The sequence below is a fragment of the Sceloporus occidentalis genome, unplaced genomic scaffold, assembly GCF_023333645.1.
Source record: "Sceloporus occidentalis isolate IW3139 unplaced genomic scaffold, rSceOcc1.0.p SCAF_20, whole genome shotgun sequence".
In the NCBI taxonomy this organism is placed as follows: Eukaryota; Metazoa; Chordata; class Lepidosauria; order Squamata; family Phrynosomatidae; genus Sceloporus; species Sceloporus occidentalis.
The window spans coordinates 3,334,356-3,353,549 of record NW_028317000.1 but is presented as its reverse complement, the minus strand read 5'-3'; the positions used below and the strand labels follow the sequence as shown (position 1 = coordinate 3,353,549).

General features: G+C 47.3%; 1 protein-coding gene across 6 annotated transcripts in view; it reads right to left on the bottom strand.

Moving 5' to 3' along the window:
* VPS45 (vacuolar protein sorting 45 homolog) overlaps positions 1–19,194 on the bottom strand; it is a 79,633-nt gene that overhangs the window by 13,253 nt on the left and 47,186 nt on the right. For 2 of the 6 annotated variants that reach the window (XM_089482757.1, XM_089482756.1), the window contains exons 3-10: positions 4,866–4,939; positions 4,001–4,135; positions 3,528–3,588; positions 2,574–2,653; positions 2,202–2,270; positions 1,797–1,934; positions 1,186–1,296; positions 558–692 (exon numbers count right to left, since the gene is read on the bottom strand). In XM_089482757.1, coding sequence (XP_089338883.1) covers positions 558–692; positions 1,186–1,296; positions 1,797–1,934; positions 2,202–2,270; positions 2,574–2,653; positions 3,528–3,588; positions 4,001–4,135; positions 4,866–4,919 — 783 coding nt within the window. In that variant the 5' untranslated portion in view covers positions 4,920–4,939. Of the gene's footprint in view, positions 1–557; positions 693–1,185; positions 1,297–1,796; positions 1,935–2,201; positions 2,271–2,573; positions 2,654–3,527; positions 3,589–4,000; positions 4,136–4,865; positions 5,065–8,282; positions 8,493–14,597; positions 14,634–19,194 lie in introns of those variants that run through there. The other 4 variants (XM_089482755.1, XM_089482761.1, XM_089482759.1 and 1 more) reach the window with 3 other exon arrangements.

The window sequence follows — 19,194 nt, the reverse complement described above, 5'->3', positions numbered from 1 at the left end:
ACAGGCGATAGATGGGACAGGAAGGAGGGAACCTAAAATGTGGCTCACCTTAGCGTCTGAATCTGGCCCACCTGGGTGGCATCTCCACTTGGCCATGCCCTTCCCCACTTGCTGCTCTCTTTTGCAGAAGAACCATCCTCTAATGCAGTGGTTCCCAAACTTTGGCTCTCCAGATATTTTGGCCTTTAGCTCCCAGAATTTCTGACTACTGGCCAAACTGGCTGGGGCTTCTGAGAGTCCAAAACATCTGGAAGACCAAAGTTTGGAATCACTGTGTATGGCAAGCCAGCTCCCCCCAGGTAAGTCCCTTGGGTCCCGTTGCTGCACATTACTCTGGGCTTGATAATGTAAGTTCTAATGTTTTTAAACCTCTCTAAAATTGAGGAAGGGATGCGTGAAATAATAAATTTTATGACCACTTCAGCTCCACTGGAATGCATCGCCCGGCTCTGCCATGATTCCCTATGGAAGCAGCTCCCCTTATTCACATCAGTCTCATTTTACATTGTGATTCCTGGAAAGCAACATGGGCATAAACAAAGGCCGCTTGTACTTACATTGGCGTAAAACTCATCATTATCGGCCGACAGAACCACTTCCCGCAGGTCCTTGCTGATCCCCGGCACCCGAGAGAGGTCGATCCGGTTGTTGTTAATTCCCAACAACTCATGCACCATGGCCTGGTATGTCCACTGCAAAGGGAGGAAGAAGGACATTTGCAAGAAGATTAAAATTATTTGAAGGGCTGCATTCCCCCTAGACGAACCTGCCCATGACCTGAGACCTTTTGGGGGAATCCTTCTCTCTCTGTCCCACCAGCCTCCCAGGGACATTTGTGGTGCAAAACTCTTCTCAATCCCAATCCTCTTTCCAAGAAGCCCTTTGGCTCAACCGTCCAATTCCAGCTGTAAGCTCACTTCATGCATCTGTGTTATATTCCCTGTTCTAGATTGCATGCTCCTAGAAGGCAGAGACATTATTACACAAGCCCCCACAAGAACACAAACAATAAAATATATCAGCTACTATCAAGCCAAAGTTCTTAACTGCCAACTTCAAGTCAGGGCTGGGAGAAGACTCAAATGCAATTCTTTGCAGAGTGCCAAGGCTTGGACTTGACCTCCTGCAATGTTTTGCAACTTACTGCAGCAATGAAGGGGGGGGGAACCCCAAATCACCCCTCACCTGGTTCAAAAGTGGAGTGATGGCATCATCTGATCGGTCAAGGAGCAACAGCAAGGGAGGGACTTCAGTCCGGCGGAAGTCAAAAAGTTCATATTCTTTTGTGATGACTTGCTGTCGGAGGGAAAAAGAAACCCATTTATGTTTTGTTTATACCTAATACACATAGTCTCCAAGTAATTTTATATTATGAAATATAAGCCTAAACATGATGTTCATTTAGGTTTCATATACACCTCATGCACACAGACTGAATGAAGTTTGTGTACACTGAACCACCAGCAAGCAAAGGTGTCATAATCTCAGCCGCCCACTTGGACAATTTGAGAATATCCTGGATTTTGCAATTCCAGATAAGAGAGAGACAAGCTGCAGATATTAAATTACTAACTAACTGAACAAAATATTCTTATGGTGCCCATTGTAGGGATATCTGTTGGAGTACCTTCTGGGGCTATTGCTTGAATGATGAACGCACCATATGAGAACATGCTTCTAAGTAGAGATAAGCCATGTCAACACTATGAACGTCTTTTAAAATCTCTCTCTCTTTCTCTAATTTCACTGAACCCGTTCTTTTATTTTTAAAAATGCAAAGAAATCAAAGGTGCCACCTTCACACATTCTGCAAGCCTCTTTGCCGAATCTGAGGAGAGCTGGTATCGGATCATGGGGCACTTCTTGAGGGAAAGAAGCAACGCTGTCAGGCCTTGCGTGGTCCTGGACAACTGGGCCGGGTCCCAGCTGTGCCCCTTAATGAAAGAAAAAGAATACACACACACATACATTTTCTACCGCCTACACTGCTCCTTGCCAAGTTAATTGAATACAAATGTCTCCTGCATTTTGAAGTCCGTTTGCAGCAACTCAAGATGAGTTCTATGGGGACAAAGTGGGAAAGCAGGAGGAGGAAAGAGAAACTGGGACATTTTAAAAGCAGCTGAGAAAGTGGGATGGAAGAGGATTAATGGTGATTGTCCCTGCCGATTCGGGACAATTGCAAGGTACACTTTTCCTACCTGGCAGCAGACAGGGATGTTGAGAGAAAAGACATGGGGATTCACGGCAATGTAGTCCCCATAGAATTCCTGCCAAAGCAAAAGATACAAACTAAACGTCACCCTGGCCATTGGGGAAACAGGGATTATTAACCTGGTGCATTGCAGGAAACACACAAAAACACAGATACACAAAAGACAGTGTGGGGTGCACACCCCAGAGACCAAAAACTTTGCCTTTGCTACCAAGGAAAGGGAAGTATCCATGCCTCTGCCTTGGAAATGGGTTTGGACTACAACTCCCCAAATCCCTCATCCCAGAGAAAGGGGATAGTCGAAGAAACTCAGCTGAAGTTGGCCTGGGAGATGGACATCCTTGGAATAAAAATTTACCTGGACTTCAGCGACAACTTCTTGTTCGTCCGCCTCGGCCAAGGACTTGACGTCGCTCTTGCTGATCACGTTGCTGAAATCTGAAAGAAAGGGGCAGAAAAACATGGGGGGGGGGATTGCAGGACATGAGCAAATTGAGACTATTTCGGATGGACAGAGAGAAATGGAGAGTGGGATTTATTTACTTATTTATTTTGTATGCTGCCTTTCTCCCAAGAGGAAACCCATGGTGGCTCACCGATAAAATATTTTAAAATCTCAATAAAATTCAAAACAATGTTTCCCAGATGCTGGCTACCAGCTCTTCCATGTTGCACAAATAAAACAGTCTGACGCAGTTTTGACAGCCGTGGCTACATCCCATGGAATCTGGGGGTTTGCTGGGACACCAGAGCTCTCCGACAAGGAAGGCTAAATATCTGACCGAACCACAAATCCCACGATTCCATAGCTCTGAGCCATGACAACGAAAGCAGTGTAAAACTGCATGATTCCTGCAGTGTAGATGCAGGCCTTAGTCTACCCTGAGGGACACGCAAAGGCTATCTAGTGCAGCCCGCTGCCAAGCAAGACTACCCAACCCAATCGCCCCCGGACAATACTCTGGCTATATTGGGCTACCCCCTTTTGCCTTTCGTCTCCACCATCTGTGCTTTCTTTCAGTTTTATCCTTCTGCATTCAGACTAAACACAGGCTGAGTCCCCATCTCTCTCTCTCTCTCTCTCTCTCTTGCGTTTCCAGAAGCTTAGAATGACATCTAGAGGCCAGGAGGCAATCCATTCCAGTGTTGAGAGTTAGGAAGTTCTTCCTAATGTGCAGGAAGCTAACAAAAAGGCATTTAAAAATTCATATTTGGGGGCATGTGGTAAAATTCAGAAAAATGGTAAGATATCAAAAAACATTGCCAGTGCATTTCAGAGGGGAAAGTGAAGCAAAGCACATCCGGGACTTACAGATAAAGTAGGTGCTGTACTTTGGCCGACGGAGCTCTTGCATGAGGTAGTCTACGTTTTCCTAGAGGAGCATTAATTTCAAAATAAGACAAAGCAAAACGTACGGAGATATCAGAACGCAAGTCTCCAAGAGAATTAAGAAAGCAAGAATTATTTCAAAGAGACTTGCAAGATGGGATGAAAAACTGTTCAGCAACGATTTATGGACTTCTATCTTTCCAGATCCAATGAACACACTGCAGAAATAATGCTAGAGATGCTGGGAGCTGTAATCCATTCTTAGCTCCCACGACCATTGAGCATGCTGGGAGTTGGAATCCAACCTTATCCCATTCCCCACTCCAGAGATAAACAACTCTTGCTCGCTTGCTGCAAGACTTGACTTTTTTGTGCATTTCAGATTTGACGCCTCCCACCCTCCGGCGGTGGCTGGCCGGGGATGATGGGGAGGCTAGGTTGCTGAGAGGTCTCACCTTTGTCGGCCGCAAGAAACAGATGGCCTTGAGGTGCTTCATGCTCTCCCGGTTGGCGGAATCGATGCGCTCAAAGAGGTAGACCTCCTTCTGCAGGATCTCCGACTGAGTGTACACCATGCTCACAATGCTGGTCTGGAAGGGAAAGCAAACAGTGGATCCTTAAGTTGCTAAACCACATGGCGCAATGCAAAGCCCCCAGAAACCCAGCGATGCCAAGCAAGGAAGGGAACCCTGGGAGGTGTAGTTTTGGGAGACGTTTTGCCTTCTCTGGCTGCATCCACATTGCAGAAATAATGCACTCTGACACCGCTTTAACTGCCATGGCTCCATACTTTGAGATACTTAGGCCCGTTACAGACAGGCCTAAAAGTGTGCGCTCCGCGCGTGCCAGGATTAGAAAGGGGCGTCCTTCTCTGGCTGCATCCATACTGAAGAATTAATCCAGCTTGACACCGCTTTAACTGCCATGGCTCCAATTTATGGAGTCCTGGGATTTGTTGAGGCACCAGAGCTCTCTGACAGAGAAGGCTAAGCGCTTCCCAAAACTACAAATCCCATTGCATGGAGCCATGGCAGCTAAAGCAGAGCCGAACTGTGTTAATTCTGCAGTGCAGACATAGATAAACAAACCTGAGCAGCTCCTCTACAGAGCTCAGTCCTTTCCCTGCAAGTTTGCTTCTTGGCAAATTTGTAAAAGCAAGTCACCGAATCGGAAGCAAGGTCCCAATTTTTTCAAAACACCAAATGAAAGGCTCGCTTCAAATGGCTTGCAACCTTTTGGCCAGAGGTTCGACAACAGGTTTGCAATAAATAAATATATTACATTTTTTTTATATTCTAAATTGAAACAAAAGCAGCTCACCGTTTCTTTATCCATCAGCAAAACTTTCATGCCAGCTCCACTGTCCTCAATCATCTTGGAGATGTATTGCTTGACTGCAAAAACCACATTCATTGTGACACAATTTTATTGGCAGCTTGGCTTCTCTTAACCAAGAAGCACCTAAATTTTTGCTGCAAAATGCAAGCAAGAGGGGATTTTTTTGTTTTTCCTCCCTTCCTCCCGGAAGTTTGCAAACGTCACTTCCTCCCCTTGCCTCTTGCACAGCTGGGAAATGCAGTTCTCCAGCCTGCAGGCTTTGAACTACGAGTCCCAGAATCCTCTGTTTCCCAAATAAACAGCAAATAAAGGAATGAAATTTGGGCAGCTGGAGGGAGGTGGTGTAAATGCAGAATTAATGCACTTTGGCACCAGTTTAAATGCCATGGCTCCATGCTGTGGAATCCTGGGATTTGTACTTTTGCAAAACGTTTAGCCCTTTTCTTGCATCTGCACTGCAGAATTAATGCAGTTTGACACCACTTTTAACTTCCGTGGCTGGATGCTATGGAGTCCTGGGATTTGTAGTGTTTGTGAGATATTGAGCCTTTCTTGTCAGAGAATTCTGGTGCCCTCCCAACAGACTACAAATCCCAGGATTCCATAGCATGGAGCCAGGGGAGTTAAAGTGATGTGAAACACCTGGGAATCCAGCACTTTTTATTGGAGGATGTTCCTCCTTTTGTCCATCAGAGGGCGCCCTAAGACCACAAAAGCCAAAAAGTAGTCTTTAAGCCTTTTTTTACAATAGCCTTTGCTTTGGGGGAAAAAGGCTACCTTTGGAAATGGCTTTTTAAAACCTGTTTCTTTCCTTTTTTAAAACAATTAAACAGGTTTAAAATGCCATTTTCAAAGCCAGTTCCCCCCCCCAAGCAAAGGCTATTAAAAAAACAACAGAGACTTAAGACTATTTGACTTTGAGAGGCCTGTTATATTGAAAAGTAAGGTGCATAAATTAAAATCTGAAATGCAAAATGATATTAAAAAAATACTGGCCAGAATCCTCTTATCCTGGTCTACGGCTGCAAAATTAATGCAGTTCGACACTGCTTTAACTGCCCTGGTTGCATCTGAAATAATTTTGGGATCTGTAGTTCTTCGGTTGGGAAGGCTTGCAAAAACTACAGATCCCAGGAGTGCTTATGGATGGCTATAGATCTTAAAGTGGTGTCAAACTGCATTACTTCTATAGTACAGATGCCCTCTTTGGACGTTGAACCAACCAGTCAATGCATCCTTGCAAACAGTAGCAAGAGCTGCTCTCTTAGCTGAGCTTTGCTTGTGAAATTTGCTTGTGAAATTTGCAAAGTAATCCGTCCCAATTTGGCCATGAAACTTACTGATCAAGTCACACTCTCTCAGCCTCGAAGGAAGACAATGGCAAACCTCTCTTGAAGAAAACCACCAAGGAAACCTTAGGGTTGCCAGAAATGACTCGAAGGCAACACAACCCCAAAAGTGGAGAGCTGGGCACTTCACAGCCTTGAGGGCATCTAGTCTGATCCCACCGAAAAAGAACTTGGTTCAAACTTTTATAGACAAATCCCCGAATTGCTCATACGGTTTTGGGATTGCGCCGCCATCTTGCAACTGGAAAGGCCTGGATGGGCCGAAGGCCCAGCTGTGATCTTGAGATGCTTTAATCCCCTCCTAACCTTTGGGATTAGGGGCTATTTCTGGCTACCACGGGACTAAATCGAGGAGACCCGAGTGCCACACGCCCGGCCGGCCTCCGTCGGCCTATTTATAGATTGATCTGGGAAGGATAAGAGCCGCCTTTCCATTAAGCAACCTTTTCCTTCTTGGTTTTTGCACACTGAGTCATGTCTCTCCTTCGATGCATGGCATCAAACGTGGTTGCCGGACCTGAGTTCTTGGCTCCCAATCGCCACTTTTCATGGGTCCTCCGTTTGCAGGACATGCCCTTCATTCCAGCCTTCCATCCAAAAGGCATCCCCAAATGTCCTCCGTTTGCAGCACGACAAACAAGAAGCATGCCTTTGCATTCCTATGTCTTTGCACTTCAGGGTCTTCTCTAGGCGTTTCGTGGCTATCCTTCTCATTTCTTCACCGCAACCTCCACTCTAATCAATAGCATATAATGTCTCCAGATATCGTAATATCCTTTTTTAACCCTCAGTGCATAAAGGAAGAGTTTTCCTACTCACCCATGGTCACTAATCTGGAATAAAAAGCAAAACCGCTGAGTAAATGGAGGTATTTTTTAACCCGGTCAGGTATTATTGCTATCAATGGAACGCAAAGCAGAGGAAAAGGGATGGTTTGTTCAGAGAAAAGTGGGGTCACATTTAGTTGTTGTTATGCTTTCAAGTCATTTGCAGTTTATGGCATGGTTTTACACTTATTTTATCTTGGTATGGTTTGCCATGAGGACGAAAGAGCCCTGGGGCCATCACAAACAACAAACTGCATTGCATGGACCCATGGCAGTTAAAGCAGTGTCAAAACGGAGTATTTCTCCCATGCGGGTGCAGCCTCACAAATAGCCTTGTTTCCTATGGGCCTCACATTTTCCCTCCCCAGGGTTTGTTTTTATTGGGTCCTAATTGCACTTTTTTGTCGTCTGGGGCCTGGTTTTATTTCAAAAGGCTTTAATAGGCTCCGGAAAGTGTTTCCTCCTTTTAATTGCTGCTTTGCTTTCCTCGTAAATGTTTTTATAACAGGGTTTGCAACTGGATTTTTTAAAACAGTCCCAGAGAGCCTTCAGGTCTTGCAGTCCTTATCTATTAGCGCTGTTGTAAGTTGGAAATGACTGGAAGGCACACAACAACAACGTGTTGTTTCATCTTCCTTCCGAATGCAAGGCTTCTTGACCAGGTCTTGCAAAGTCAGGACCGCCGTGGCTTCCTTGGTTGAGTCAATGCATCTGCAATGTGGTCTTCTTCTTTTCCTATTCTCTTCCACTTTGCGGAGCGTTATTGTCTTTCCCAGTGAGTCCTCTCTTCTCATGATCTGTCCAAAGTACGACATTTAATCATTTTGGCTTTTTAGGTGAATTTACTGGCTTGATTTGGACCCGTTCCTTTGGCTAGAGCTGACCTAACCACAGAGGAAGAGAAGGCACCACAAAACAGAGGACTTGCAAGAAAGAAAAAGAGAGAACATTCCAAAGTAAAAGCTATAAACACTCATCGAAATATAAAGCTATGCGTCTTAGTCATGGTCCAAATGGGGGACATTTTGGAATTCCTCCTAGAAAGAAGGTTGACATCTCCTGGGACAATCCTGAATGTAAACCTTATGCAATAACTCTCCAGTTTTCACTTAGGTTTCTCCTGCTGTTTGCAAACCCCATTTATCTGACCAGCGTTTGCCAAAAACTCAAGGCGGACGAGAGGACAATAGCGGCCTCTCTCTCAAGGCAAAGCCTCACCTCACCTCCTCTCCGGCCGTCTGGGAGTGGCGGCCATCTGTTCGCGTGCCTTTATCCCCTTTCACTCCAGGCCTTGATCCTCTTTCTTCCATCCACTCTTCCTCTTTAGCAGCAAAGAAATCTGCACAGCCGGACACCCGTCGTAGCCGCAAGCAGCATCCGTTTGCCACCAGACCCCCGTGCCTTCCAACATTGCACTGGACACGTGTGGCCAAGCAGCATCAGAGGGTGGTCAAGAGGGCAAAAGCGATGAACGAAGAAGAAAGCACAAGTTAGGAGAAGAAATGCTGCAACACTTTGTAGGAGACCAAATGTTTGACTCAGACAAAAAGCAAACTGCTGCAGGGGGAGGTTTGCCTTTCCCTTCCCCTGAGGCTGAGAGAGTGTGACTTGCCCAAGGGCACCCAGTGGGTTTCATGGCCAAGCCGGGAATCGAACTCTGGCCTCCAGAGTCATAACACGCAACCATTACGGCATGACTGTTATCCCCCCCCCCCCCAAATAGCATATAAACAGTTCTGTTCTCGGTTTGTATATCAATGAAAACAACAACGCCACAAAGGTGGAGTTGTGTCCACACAAGATGGTGCCTCTCTGCCCCGCATCCTTTGCGCAAACACTACAAACAAAACCCCGGCCTTTCTCCGTTCTCTTTTTTCTCTTGCCCTCTCTGGCCACGCTTTTGAAAGCCAAGAAAACACAAGCGAGCCGGGTCTCTCTTTGGGGGAAGCGGACAGAAGTTTCTTTCTTTGCTGGACTCTTCTGTGTCCCCAGAAATGATAAACACTGGTTTTGTCCAGGGCATAAACAACCGCCGGGAAGGGAGCCCAGGGAGGGAAGGGGAACAAAGGCAGCGATTCAGGCAGAGGGTCAGCTGCGGTGCCCACATGACCGCTGGCACACTCTCCCACAAACACACACACAAACGCACCCACTTCCTGGGATGAGAGGCTTGATGCTGGCGACACAGACCCTCCCAACATTTTGCAGATGGGAAGCGGGAGATGTGTGGCTGAGCCACACCAGAGTCCGGTCAAGGTGGCCAAAGGGATGCGCAAGGAAGGCCAGACAATTTGCTGTCATCTAAGCGCACCTAAGGGAAAGAGTCAGCCTCTTTCTCCCCTTTCCATCTTCAATTGTCTTTTACACTCTTTTGCAGCAATGGCAGTTAGCTGAGGACAAAAGGCGGAGCAGGAGAGAAACTGGAACATTTTATAGACAGGTGAGAAAGTAGGACAGCAGAGGATTAATCTGCTCAGGCAAAAGCAAATGCCTAGCGTCTGTTCTTCCTCATTAATAACTTTTGCCCTCTTGACCACACACTGATGTTGTTTGGCCACAGGGGTCCGGTTCTGTCAAATGTTGGAAGGCATGGAATTTGCAATCCCCAAGTTACTTCCCCAAGTTCTGAGGATGATCTGCCTTTTCACTATGGGTGGCACAGTGGTTTATTGTATTGGACGATATAATAAACCATAGTGGTTTATTGTATTGCATTGGTGTATTGGACTATGACTCTGGAGACCAGGGTTTGAATCCCAGCTTGGCCACAAAACCCACTGGGTGCCCTTGGATGCCTCACACTCTCTCAGCCTCGCGGGAAGGCCATGGCCAACCTCCTCTGAATAAATCTTGCCAAGAAAATCTGTGATAGAGTCACCATAAGTCAGAAACAAGTTCAAGGCACACAATAACAGAATATAACCATAGAGTTGGAAGAGCCCCCAAGGGTCATCTAGTCCAATCCTCTGCTATGCAAGAATAGACAAAAAAAGCAATGTATTGCAGGTTGCACCCTTCAGCCTCAAAAGACGACAATGGAAATTCTCCACTGAACCAGTCTCGCCAAACAAATCTATGACAGGGTTGCCGTAAGTTGGAAATGACTTGAAGGTAAACAACAACGCCTTTCTGCAGCCTTTGAGTCTCACCTGAATCCATTCCAAACAAAACCTCGGAACCGGGAGAAAGGATACTTTAGGCAGGTAAGTGGGGCTTTATGGTCCAGGACGCTTGGCGCTTTTGGGCTCCTGGGAGTCACTGTTTCCCTTTGAGGAGAGCCTTCCTCCCCAGCCTTTGGAGAGATGACACAAAGGCCACAAAACTGACCCCTGCGCATACTCCACATGCTTCTCCTGTCAACGCCTCCAGCAGCCCACGGCTGAGGGAATGCCAAGCACTCCAGCCGTCCTTGGTCCATACAGGACGCGGCGTCCGGCCCTCTCCTTCCCCGGCCCAAGTGCCGGAGAAAGCTGCCCACAGACCCATTGTTCCCCAGGGAGCCTCTTGCTCTTCAGGAGAAACCAGTTGCCCCGGCGCGGGTCGTGAGGCTTGGCCGAAAAAAGGGAGCCTTTCCTAGGTCTAAGGGAAGGAAAGATAAATCACGGAGAGCACCGTCTCCTACAGGACCTTCTAATACAGTCTTGGCCATCCATCTTGAGACGTATAGTAATAATAATAATAATACAGGAAGAGCGCAGGATTGACGGAAGATTGCCTCGTTCTGAAGGCTTCCCTCTGGAGATCCACCAAAAGCCGGGCTTCGGAGCTTTTCGCGAAATACAGTAAGCCTTTTTGGAAATATCTCAGACTGGTTTTGACTTCTGGCAAATCATTTTTGTCTGTGCAGCGATGGCAGTGATGTATCTTGGAGTGTGGTGGAGTCTCCTTCTCGGAAGGTGTCTAAACAGAGGCTGGATGGCCATCGGTTGGCAGCGCTTTGCGTATTCCTGCATGGCAGAATGGGGTTGGAATGGGTGGCCCTTGGGAGGGTCCCTTTCCAACTCTGCCATCCTATTTCTTCATGTCTTTTCAAACTGAAGGGGATCTAAAAATATTGGCGGCGACGATATAGTGTGGTCTATGCTGTGTAACTTTGCGCATACTTAACTCTGGAGCAGAGAAAGCTAATAAACCTTTGGTGAATTGCGCACAGGTCTACCGAGGAATCGGCAAGAGTATCTCAATGTGGCTTCTACCGATGTGTGCCAGCACTCCCGAACCTGTGTCCCGATGCACACTGGGAGTGACTGACGGGCATTGATAGATTGGCAATAATCACTTTCTTGGCTCCTCTACGTAATCCTATAGTAACTCATACACATAGTAACTCCGCAGCAACCTGTATCAGACCACGGACATTGCAAAACCGCTCAGTTCCATTTCCTACAACTATAAGTCCACTTAGGTCAAAAACCCACTGTAGAAATAATCTGGTTTGAGACTGCTTTAACTGCCAATTGTGGCACCGGAAAGAGGCTCAATGCCTCACAAAACTACCTTTCCCAGGATTCCCTAGCACTGAGCCAGGGCAGTTCAAGTGGTCTCAAACCGGATTATTTCTGCAGTGTATTTTGGACCTTAGGTAGATGTGTACTAAGTTCTTCACCAGTTTAAAGCCTACAATCCGGAAAACATGGAGAGGTAGCTGTGTTGGTTAATTGGTAAATATGAATGTTAAAGCCTACGGTTGTAATGCAAAGCTTGTGTTTTTGGCCTGCTGCTGTTGTTGGCCGCAAACGTTGCCATCCGTTGCCCGTCTCAGGCCTTGCGGAGTCAGGGCAGCCGTTGGGGCTTCCTTGATGGTGCCTCTCCACCTGGAAGGCCATCTTTTCTTCCTGACTTCCACCTCACCAAGCGCCATTCGTCTTTTCTAGGGAAGGCGTAACACTTTCTTGTTGTTGTTGTGTGCCTTGAGTCGTTTCCCACTTATGGCAACCCTAAAGGCGAACCTATTCATAGGGTTTTCTTGGCAGGTTTCTTCAGAAAGGGTTTGTAGTTGCCTTCTTCTGAGGCTGAGAGAGTGTGACTTGACTAAGGTCTTTGGATGCTTCAAATGGCTTCCTTGGACACAGATCACTGTTGCTACAAAAGGCAGAAGCTAGACATTTTGCTGATTTTTCATGTTATTAATCCCTCTAATAACATTACATATATTTAGACTATGTTTTATATATATAGTATGTTTTATAGTGTCGTGTTTTATTGTCTTTGGTTGTGTATGCTTGATGTTCGCACTTATACATTATTATTATTACATTTATGGAAGCGATGTTATAGAGCTGGGAAACGCGAGCGCAACGTTTCGGCTCCCATGTTCTTCAGTCTGTAAGGACAAAACTTGGTCATTTTTAACTTAATGTATAAATAAAAAACCAGGTCACTTTTTGCTACTCAAGCTTTACCTTGGCTTATCAGCAAAAGCCATGTAGCTTTTGGTCTGCAGTTTTTAACTCAGCTGGCAAACTGAAAACTATGTAACTTTGGACTTAATTTGGAAATACAAAATAACTTGGTTTTGTTTATTGTTCCTCGCTTCAAGAAATGTCTCTCTTTCTAGTGATTCGTTGCATCCTCCTGGAGATTCTTTGGAAAGAGTTTTGTTTCCCATTCTCCTCTTCATACTGTTCTTGTTTACATATTTTTTTAATATATATATATATATATATATATATATAATTAACCTTTATTTATAAAGCGCTGTAAATTTACACAGCGCTGTACATACAATTCCCTGCCCTCAGGCTTACAATCTAAAAAGACACGACACAAAAGGAGAAGGGAATGGTGGTGGGGAAGGGGCCTTTCTAGTAGGATAATACATATAAAATACATAGCAATACAGGAAATGTTTGATAAACAGGCACCAAAAGAACATCAAATAGCAAGCGACAATTATGCAATGCCTGGGAATGCTTCTCTGAACAGGATGGTTTTCAACTCCGTTTTGAAGCTGGTTAAAGAAGTGATGGCTCTTGCTCGCGGGGGAAGAAGATTCCAGGAGTGAGGGGCAGCAAGTGAAAAGGGGCGAATCCTAGATGGGGCAGAGGAAATCCTGGGCTGAGACAGCAGACCTTGACTACCAGAACGGAGGGCCCTGGTGGGAAGGTGAGGAGAAAGAAGGTCTGAGAAGTCAGGAGGGGCCAGTCCATGGAGGGCTTTAAATGTCAACAGCAGGAGCTTATACTGAATGCGGAAAGGGAGAGGGAGCCAGTGAAGGGATGCCAACACAGGAGAGATGTGGTCAGAGCAGTGAGTGGAAGTGATAATGCGAGCAGCTGAACACTGAACAGAGATTAAAGGACGGAGGTGAGAAAGAGGAAGCCCAGCCAGGAGGACATTACAGTAATCCAGTTGTGAGAGCACTAGGGCATGGACCAGGATCTTGGCAGTAGAGGCGGAGAGATATGGTTGGATTTTGGCAATATTGTACAAAAAGAATCTACAAGCCTTGGCTGTGGTCTGGATCTGAGGGATACACGACAGAGAAGAGTCAAAGATAAAACCGAGACTGCGGGCTTGCTGGACTGGTTGAATAGAAATGTTGTCCGCAGAGACATAAAAGGAGTGTTGAAGGGTGGGCTTAGGAGGAAAGACAAGAAGCTCCGTCTTGGACATGTTGAGCTTCAAACACCGATGGCGCATCCACTGCGAGACGGCTGTGAGGCAAGATGAAACTTAATGTTCAAGCGTTGGAGAAATGCCAGGGGTGGAAAGATACAACTGGGTGTCACTGGCATACAGATGGTAGGAAAAACCAAAAGAGCTGATGAGTTTTCCTAAGGACAGCGTGTAGAGAGAAAACAGAAGGGGACCCAGAACAGAGCCCTGGGGAACTCCAACAGATAAGGGAACAGGAAAAGAAGTCTGACCTCCTGCAACTACTGCAAAAGATCTGCCAGACAAGTAAGATCTAAACCAGTCGAAAACAGAGTCTGAGAACCCAAGGTCAGAAAGTATATCAACTAGAAGAGAATGATCATCGGTGTCAAAGGCTGCAGACAAATTGAGAAGGATGAGAACAGAGTAAAGGCCATTAGCCTTGGCCTGTAAAAGGTCATTCGAGATCTTAGTGAGAGCTGTCTCTGTGGAATGCCTTGGGCGGAAACCAGACTGAAAGGGATCGAGGATGGAGTTGGCTTCAAGAAACTCAAGACAGTGAGAATAAACAACCCGTTCCAGAACTTTAGATAGGTGCTTTGTTACTTATTACCTATACATATACATATATTGATAGCTGCCTATATATATATCTTGATACCTGTTTCATTGCATATTATATATATATCTCAATAGCTGCCATTATATCTATATAACTAGACAGATGCTTTGCTACCTATCATATCTATTTTGATAGCTGCCTATATATATATATATATATATATATATAAAACCTTGATAGGTGCTTTGTTACATACTACGTATATAAACATATACTGTATCTTGATAGCTGCTGTATATCTATAAACCTCTATACTGTATATCTGTGGATAGCTGCTTTGTTACAGCTGCCCAATAAGGAGGGCCCTCTTTCCCTGTACCTTCGGCCAAAGTAGGAAGCAGAGAGAGCGGCCTGAGTTTGTAAAACTTTGCCGGCGGAAGTGCCCTGGCTGGAAGTCTCCTTTCGCGTCCTCCTCCCTCCCTGGCGCGCAGGGGGCGGGGCTTGCGGAGACCATGGCTCCTCCCCTCGGGGGCCGAGGCGCGCGTCGATTGGCTGCCTGCTCGGCTACGTCACGAGGGCGAGGCGTCGGGTGCCCCGCTGGAAAGGCCTCCGGGCGGAAAGCGGGGCCCTACGCGCTGAGTTCCGGGGGCGAGGGAGGGCCGGCGGTGTGGCGCAGAGAGAGAGAGAGAGAGAGAGAGGAGGAAGGAAGGAAGGAAGGAAGGGGAACGGGCTTGGTCCGCTCGGTGCCTCGTCCCTTGCTTTCTCCTCAGAGGCTCCTTCCTTCGGAGCTCGAGGGGCGGGGCGTTCAGGGATAGGCTCCGCCCCTCGCTCCGTCGTCAGTCTCTGAGGGGAAGCGCCTCGCTCTTTTCTTTCCCTCACAACAAACCAAGAGCCGGAGGGATGGCGGACGCGCTAGAAGCATTCGCGGAAGGCGACGGCTGAGGTGAGCGCCTCAGCGACCCTTCCTCTCCGCGAGTGCATGCGCGCGCGCGCCCCCTCCTTCCGCACTCCCTCGCGCCCCCCGAGGCTCCTCTCCTTTCGGACCCCCGTCCCAACAGGCGCTCGGATCACCCGACCTCGCCCGCCCCGCCCCTTTCGAACGTTCAGGTGGGGGCGGCTGCGCGCGCATGCAACCCCCCGCGCTCCCCGGCTTTTTCCTTTTTTCTTACTCTTTTCCCCGCCCCCTTTCTCTCTCACCCAAACCCCGCCCACAAGCCCCCTCTACTTACCTGGCTGGCTCCGCCCCTTTAGAACGCTCTCTGTTGGGAAGGGGCAGACCCTCGCCCCGCCCCTTTCTGGAAACCACGCCCCTCCATTGCCATCCTAGACCCTGGTCACTGAGATTCCCATCATCCCCAGGCGAATGGTTTGAGATGAGGGATGATGGGAGTTGTGGTCCAGGATGGCTGGGCTTCTCGTTCTGAGGTTGAGGCTGCAGATTGCTCTTAGAGGGGGATGATGGGAGTTGTAGTCCACCAGGATGGCTGGGATTCTAAGCTGAGGCTGCAGATCCTTTCTGGGGGATGATGGGAGTTGTACTCCAGGACTGCTGGACTTCTCAGGCTGCAAAATCCTCCTGCTGGGGGGATGATGGGACTTGTGATCCCCATCAGGCTGCAAACCTGTCCTCCTAGGGGATGATGGGAGCTGTGCCTTGACACATCTGGGAGTTGTAATGGGATTCCTCTGTGTAAGGCAGTGAGACGGGGATGTCTGCCTTGTGGGTTGTCCATTCAGCCTCTGTCTCTCTCTCTCTCAGGTCAGCGGGGATGCTGGGCTTTGCAATGGAAGGTTGTTGGGTTGAGGATGAAGTCTGCGACTGCAGTTGCCTGATTCCACGTCTCTTCCTCCTTTCAGTTTGTCCATTGGGAAGCCCACCCTCCCCTCCTCCTGCCTTGTCCTCATGGAGTTGCATTGCCCATGTTGCTGCTGGGCCACCATCCTTGTATTTGGGCCTCAGTGGCTCTTTGGGCTCCCTTTGGCCCTTCTCCTCCACTCTCCCAGCCCTTCTCACTTCCCGCTTTCCTTCTGGTCCTCCATCCATCCTTCCTTCGCCTGGGATTCTTCTTAATTCCCTACTTTCTCTTCTTTTGTGGTTCTTCTACCGGAAGCCAAGAAAATAATTCCAACTTATCAACCCCTCTTCAGACAGTCTTTACACTCTCCCTTCCTAAAAGGCCTCCAGCTTTGATGCAAGACTTAATTGGTGGCTTTAATTGGCGGAAGCCTTGGAACGCTTTCCCTTTTGGTCCATGCTTTCCCTGGAATCAGAGTTATATTTTCATCTGATTATTTTTGTCTTTCCGGAGTGGAGGAAAAGTTGGGATGGAGAAGGGTCCCTTCTTGGCTCCTCTTTTTCTCCTTTTCTTTTGGTTTGCTATTGTGTGACATAGTGCTTTGAGTGTTCGACTGTGACCCTGGAGACCGGGATTCAAATCCGCAACTCAGCCGTGGAAACTCTCTCAGCCTCAGAGGACGGCAATGGCAAACCTTCTCTGAGCAGATTCTGCCAAGAAAACCCCACAATAGGTCAGAAATGATTTGAAGGAACGCAACAGCAGCATCCCACAACAAAACCAGATGCTAAGTTAATATTTATCACACTTTTCTGTAGTTGCTGCGCATTGGACCTTTTCATGGGCCAGATCTGTTGACTCGGAAATTGTGCGGCAAACAGAAACATATAGGAGCCGTCGGTGACAGTCAGCCACGGGTTTGTCATCCCCTTCTGTCTGAAATGGATAGACTGTGGTCAGTATCGGCCAAAGGTTGGCCATAGAATTGTGCTGGAAGACCTACAAAGGCCTAGAGAAGCGTTCTCTCTAGGAATCTCTAGGTGTTCCAGCATGATTTCTGCAGATGTTGCCCATAGAGCTGGAAGACTTAAAAACTCCTAGAGAGGATCAAATCTGTGAACAATCAAATCCGCAAAAGTCAAAGCCACCAGTGCGGAGGGCTGACTACTCTGAATTGTGCCCAGAACCAGATGATGAGCCAATGGAGCTGTCCTGGGGAGGGAGCTGTGTGGTCCTGGCCCTTTCAGGTCTCGAGCAGAAGGAGGAATAGTCCGTAGGTTGCCCTTTTCTCCCGCAGCGGGTTCTCCACGGACTTTGGCTCCGGAGGGTGCGTCACCGATGCAAAGTGATGTAATCCTGGGGCTCGGCCGGCAAAGACTTCCATGCCTTCGGCAGGTAAGTGCCTGCCATGGCCGCTCCCTGTTCTCGTTGGCACGCCCCTCTGAACAAAGCCTGGAAAGCTCTAGGCCTCACCTTGGCTCTGGAGGACAAACTGGGCTTGGTCCTCAGCTCCTTCTGTGGCCTCAGGTTCCTGGACATCTTTGCCAAGAGCAGGAGTAAGGCAAGGCCATGTTCCCCCAAGGCTCTTGGGGATAAACATACAAAAAGCACCATATCCTCCAAAATCCACAAAACAGTGATATCTTTATTTGACAACCAAAAGGCACATTACACACGTTGCAAGCTTTCGAAGCTTCAAAAGTTTGCATTATCTTTAATGCGGCTTTTGGTTGGCACAATAAAAGGTATTGCTGTTTTGTTGTGGGTTTTGGATGATACTGTCCTTAGCTATACGGTCTTGGATATACATACAAAAAGTGTACATTTAAAATGGAATTGGACAATCTTTAATATTAAAGTGGTTTGAACCAACACTTAAGAAGATCAACATTTAAAACTAATCAGAGCAAGTGAAGCTGCTCAGGCCCTCTCCCAGTATTGCTTTTCTGGTTTTGGGACCAGAAAAGGCAGATTAGGGATTGTTTTATCTTCACCTATGTAGGGACCAGGAATGTGGTGCTCTGGGTCACTCCATCTTCAATCCCCACGTTTGCCAGCGTTTGTCGGTTTGTGGATGATGGAACTTGGCTACTAATTTCCTTGCTCTGGATCTTGTCCTGCCCATCGCTACCTGTGTTCTCTCATTCGTAGGTCTAAAGTGAATGTATTTGTATCTGTATATCTAAAATCTGACCCACTTCTTCCAAATCTGTGCTCTAGTCCTGAGCCGGGCACACTTTTTGCTGACCTTTCTCTGCATCCAGTGAGTGGTAGCTCCCAACCTCCTTTTCCCTTCAATATATCGATCTGGTCTGTTGTCAGCGCCTGGGATTTTAAAAAAAGCAAAAAGGCAAGCGGTTCACAGAGGGAGCAGTCTGGCTGGGGCCATTGCTTGCTGATAAAACTGCCTGTCCTGCAACCCCAGGTTGGAGTCCGTGTGCATTTGTTGTTGTTTAATGCTCTCGAGTCGACTTTGACTCAGGGCAACCCTGTGAACGAGGGACTTCCAAGTCATCCTGTTATCTACAGCCCTGCCAAGGTTTTGCAAACCCAAGGTTTTGGCTTCCTTCATTGGGTCTTTCCACCTGCAATCTGGTCTTTTCCTGCTGCCTTCCACCTTGCCAAGCATTGTTGTCTTTTCTAGTAAGTCACGTCTTCTCATATGTCCAAAGTACGGCAGCCTCAGTTTAGTCTATATCAGTTTAGTCAGTTTAGTTTATTATGATAATAATACAGTAATATCTTGGCTTCTAGGGTGAATTCAGGCTTGGATCACTCTCAGATCTATCCATTTGGGGCTTTTTGTCATCCATGGTATCTGCAGAATCCACTTCACTATCTGCTGTCACAGCCATTCCTAGAACTTGGAAATACAATGGCATGGATAGCCTTGTCTTTGGTAACCAGGGTTATATCTTTACATTTGAAGTGTTCTTTTGTGGTTCAGGTTGTTTTCTAGAGAAAGTGCCAAAGGAGAGACATACTTCTTTTTTGAGGCAAAAGGAAGGGGGCTTTATTAGCTCAGGACACTAGCATCCAAATAGACTAAGCTTCCCAGGGCTTTAGGTTGTGTGGGCAGAGAACCGTAGGGCTTTGAATGTGCAGCTAAGAGTAAGTAAGAATGTGACTTGGTTGGAATCCCAAGAATCACGCTCTCCTCCTTCCTGCCTCCCCCACTTC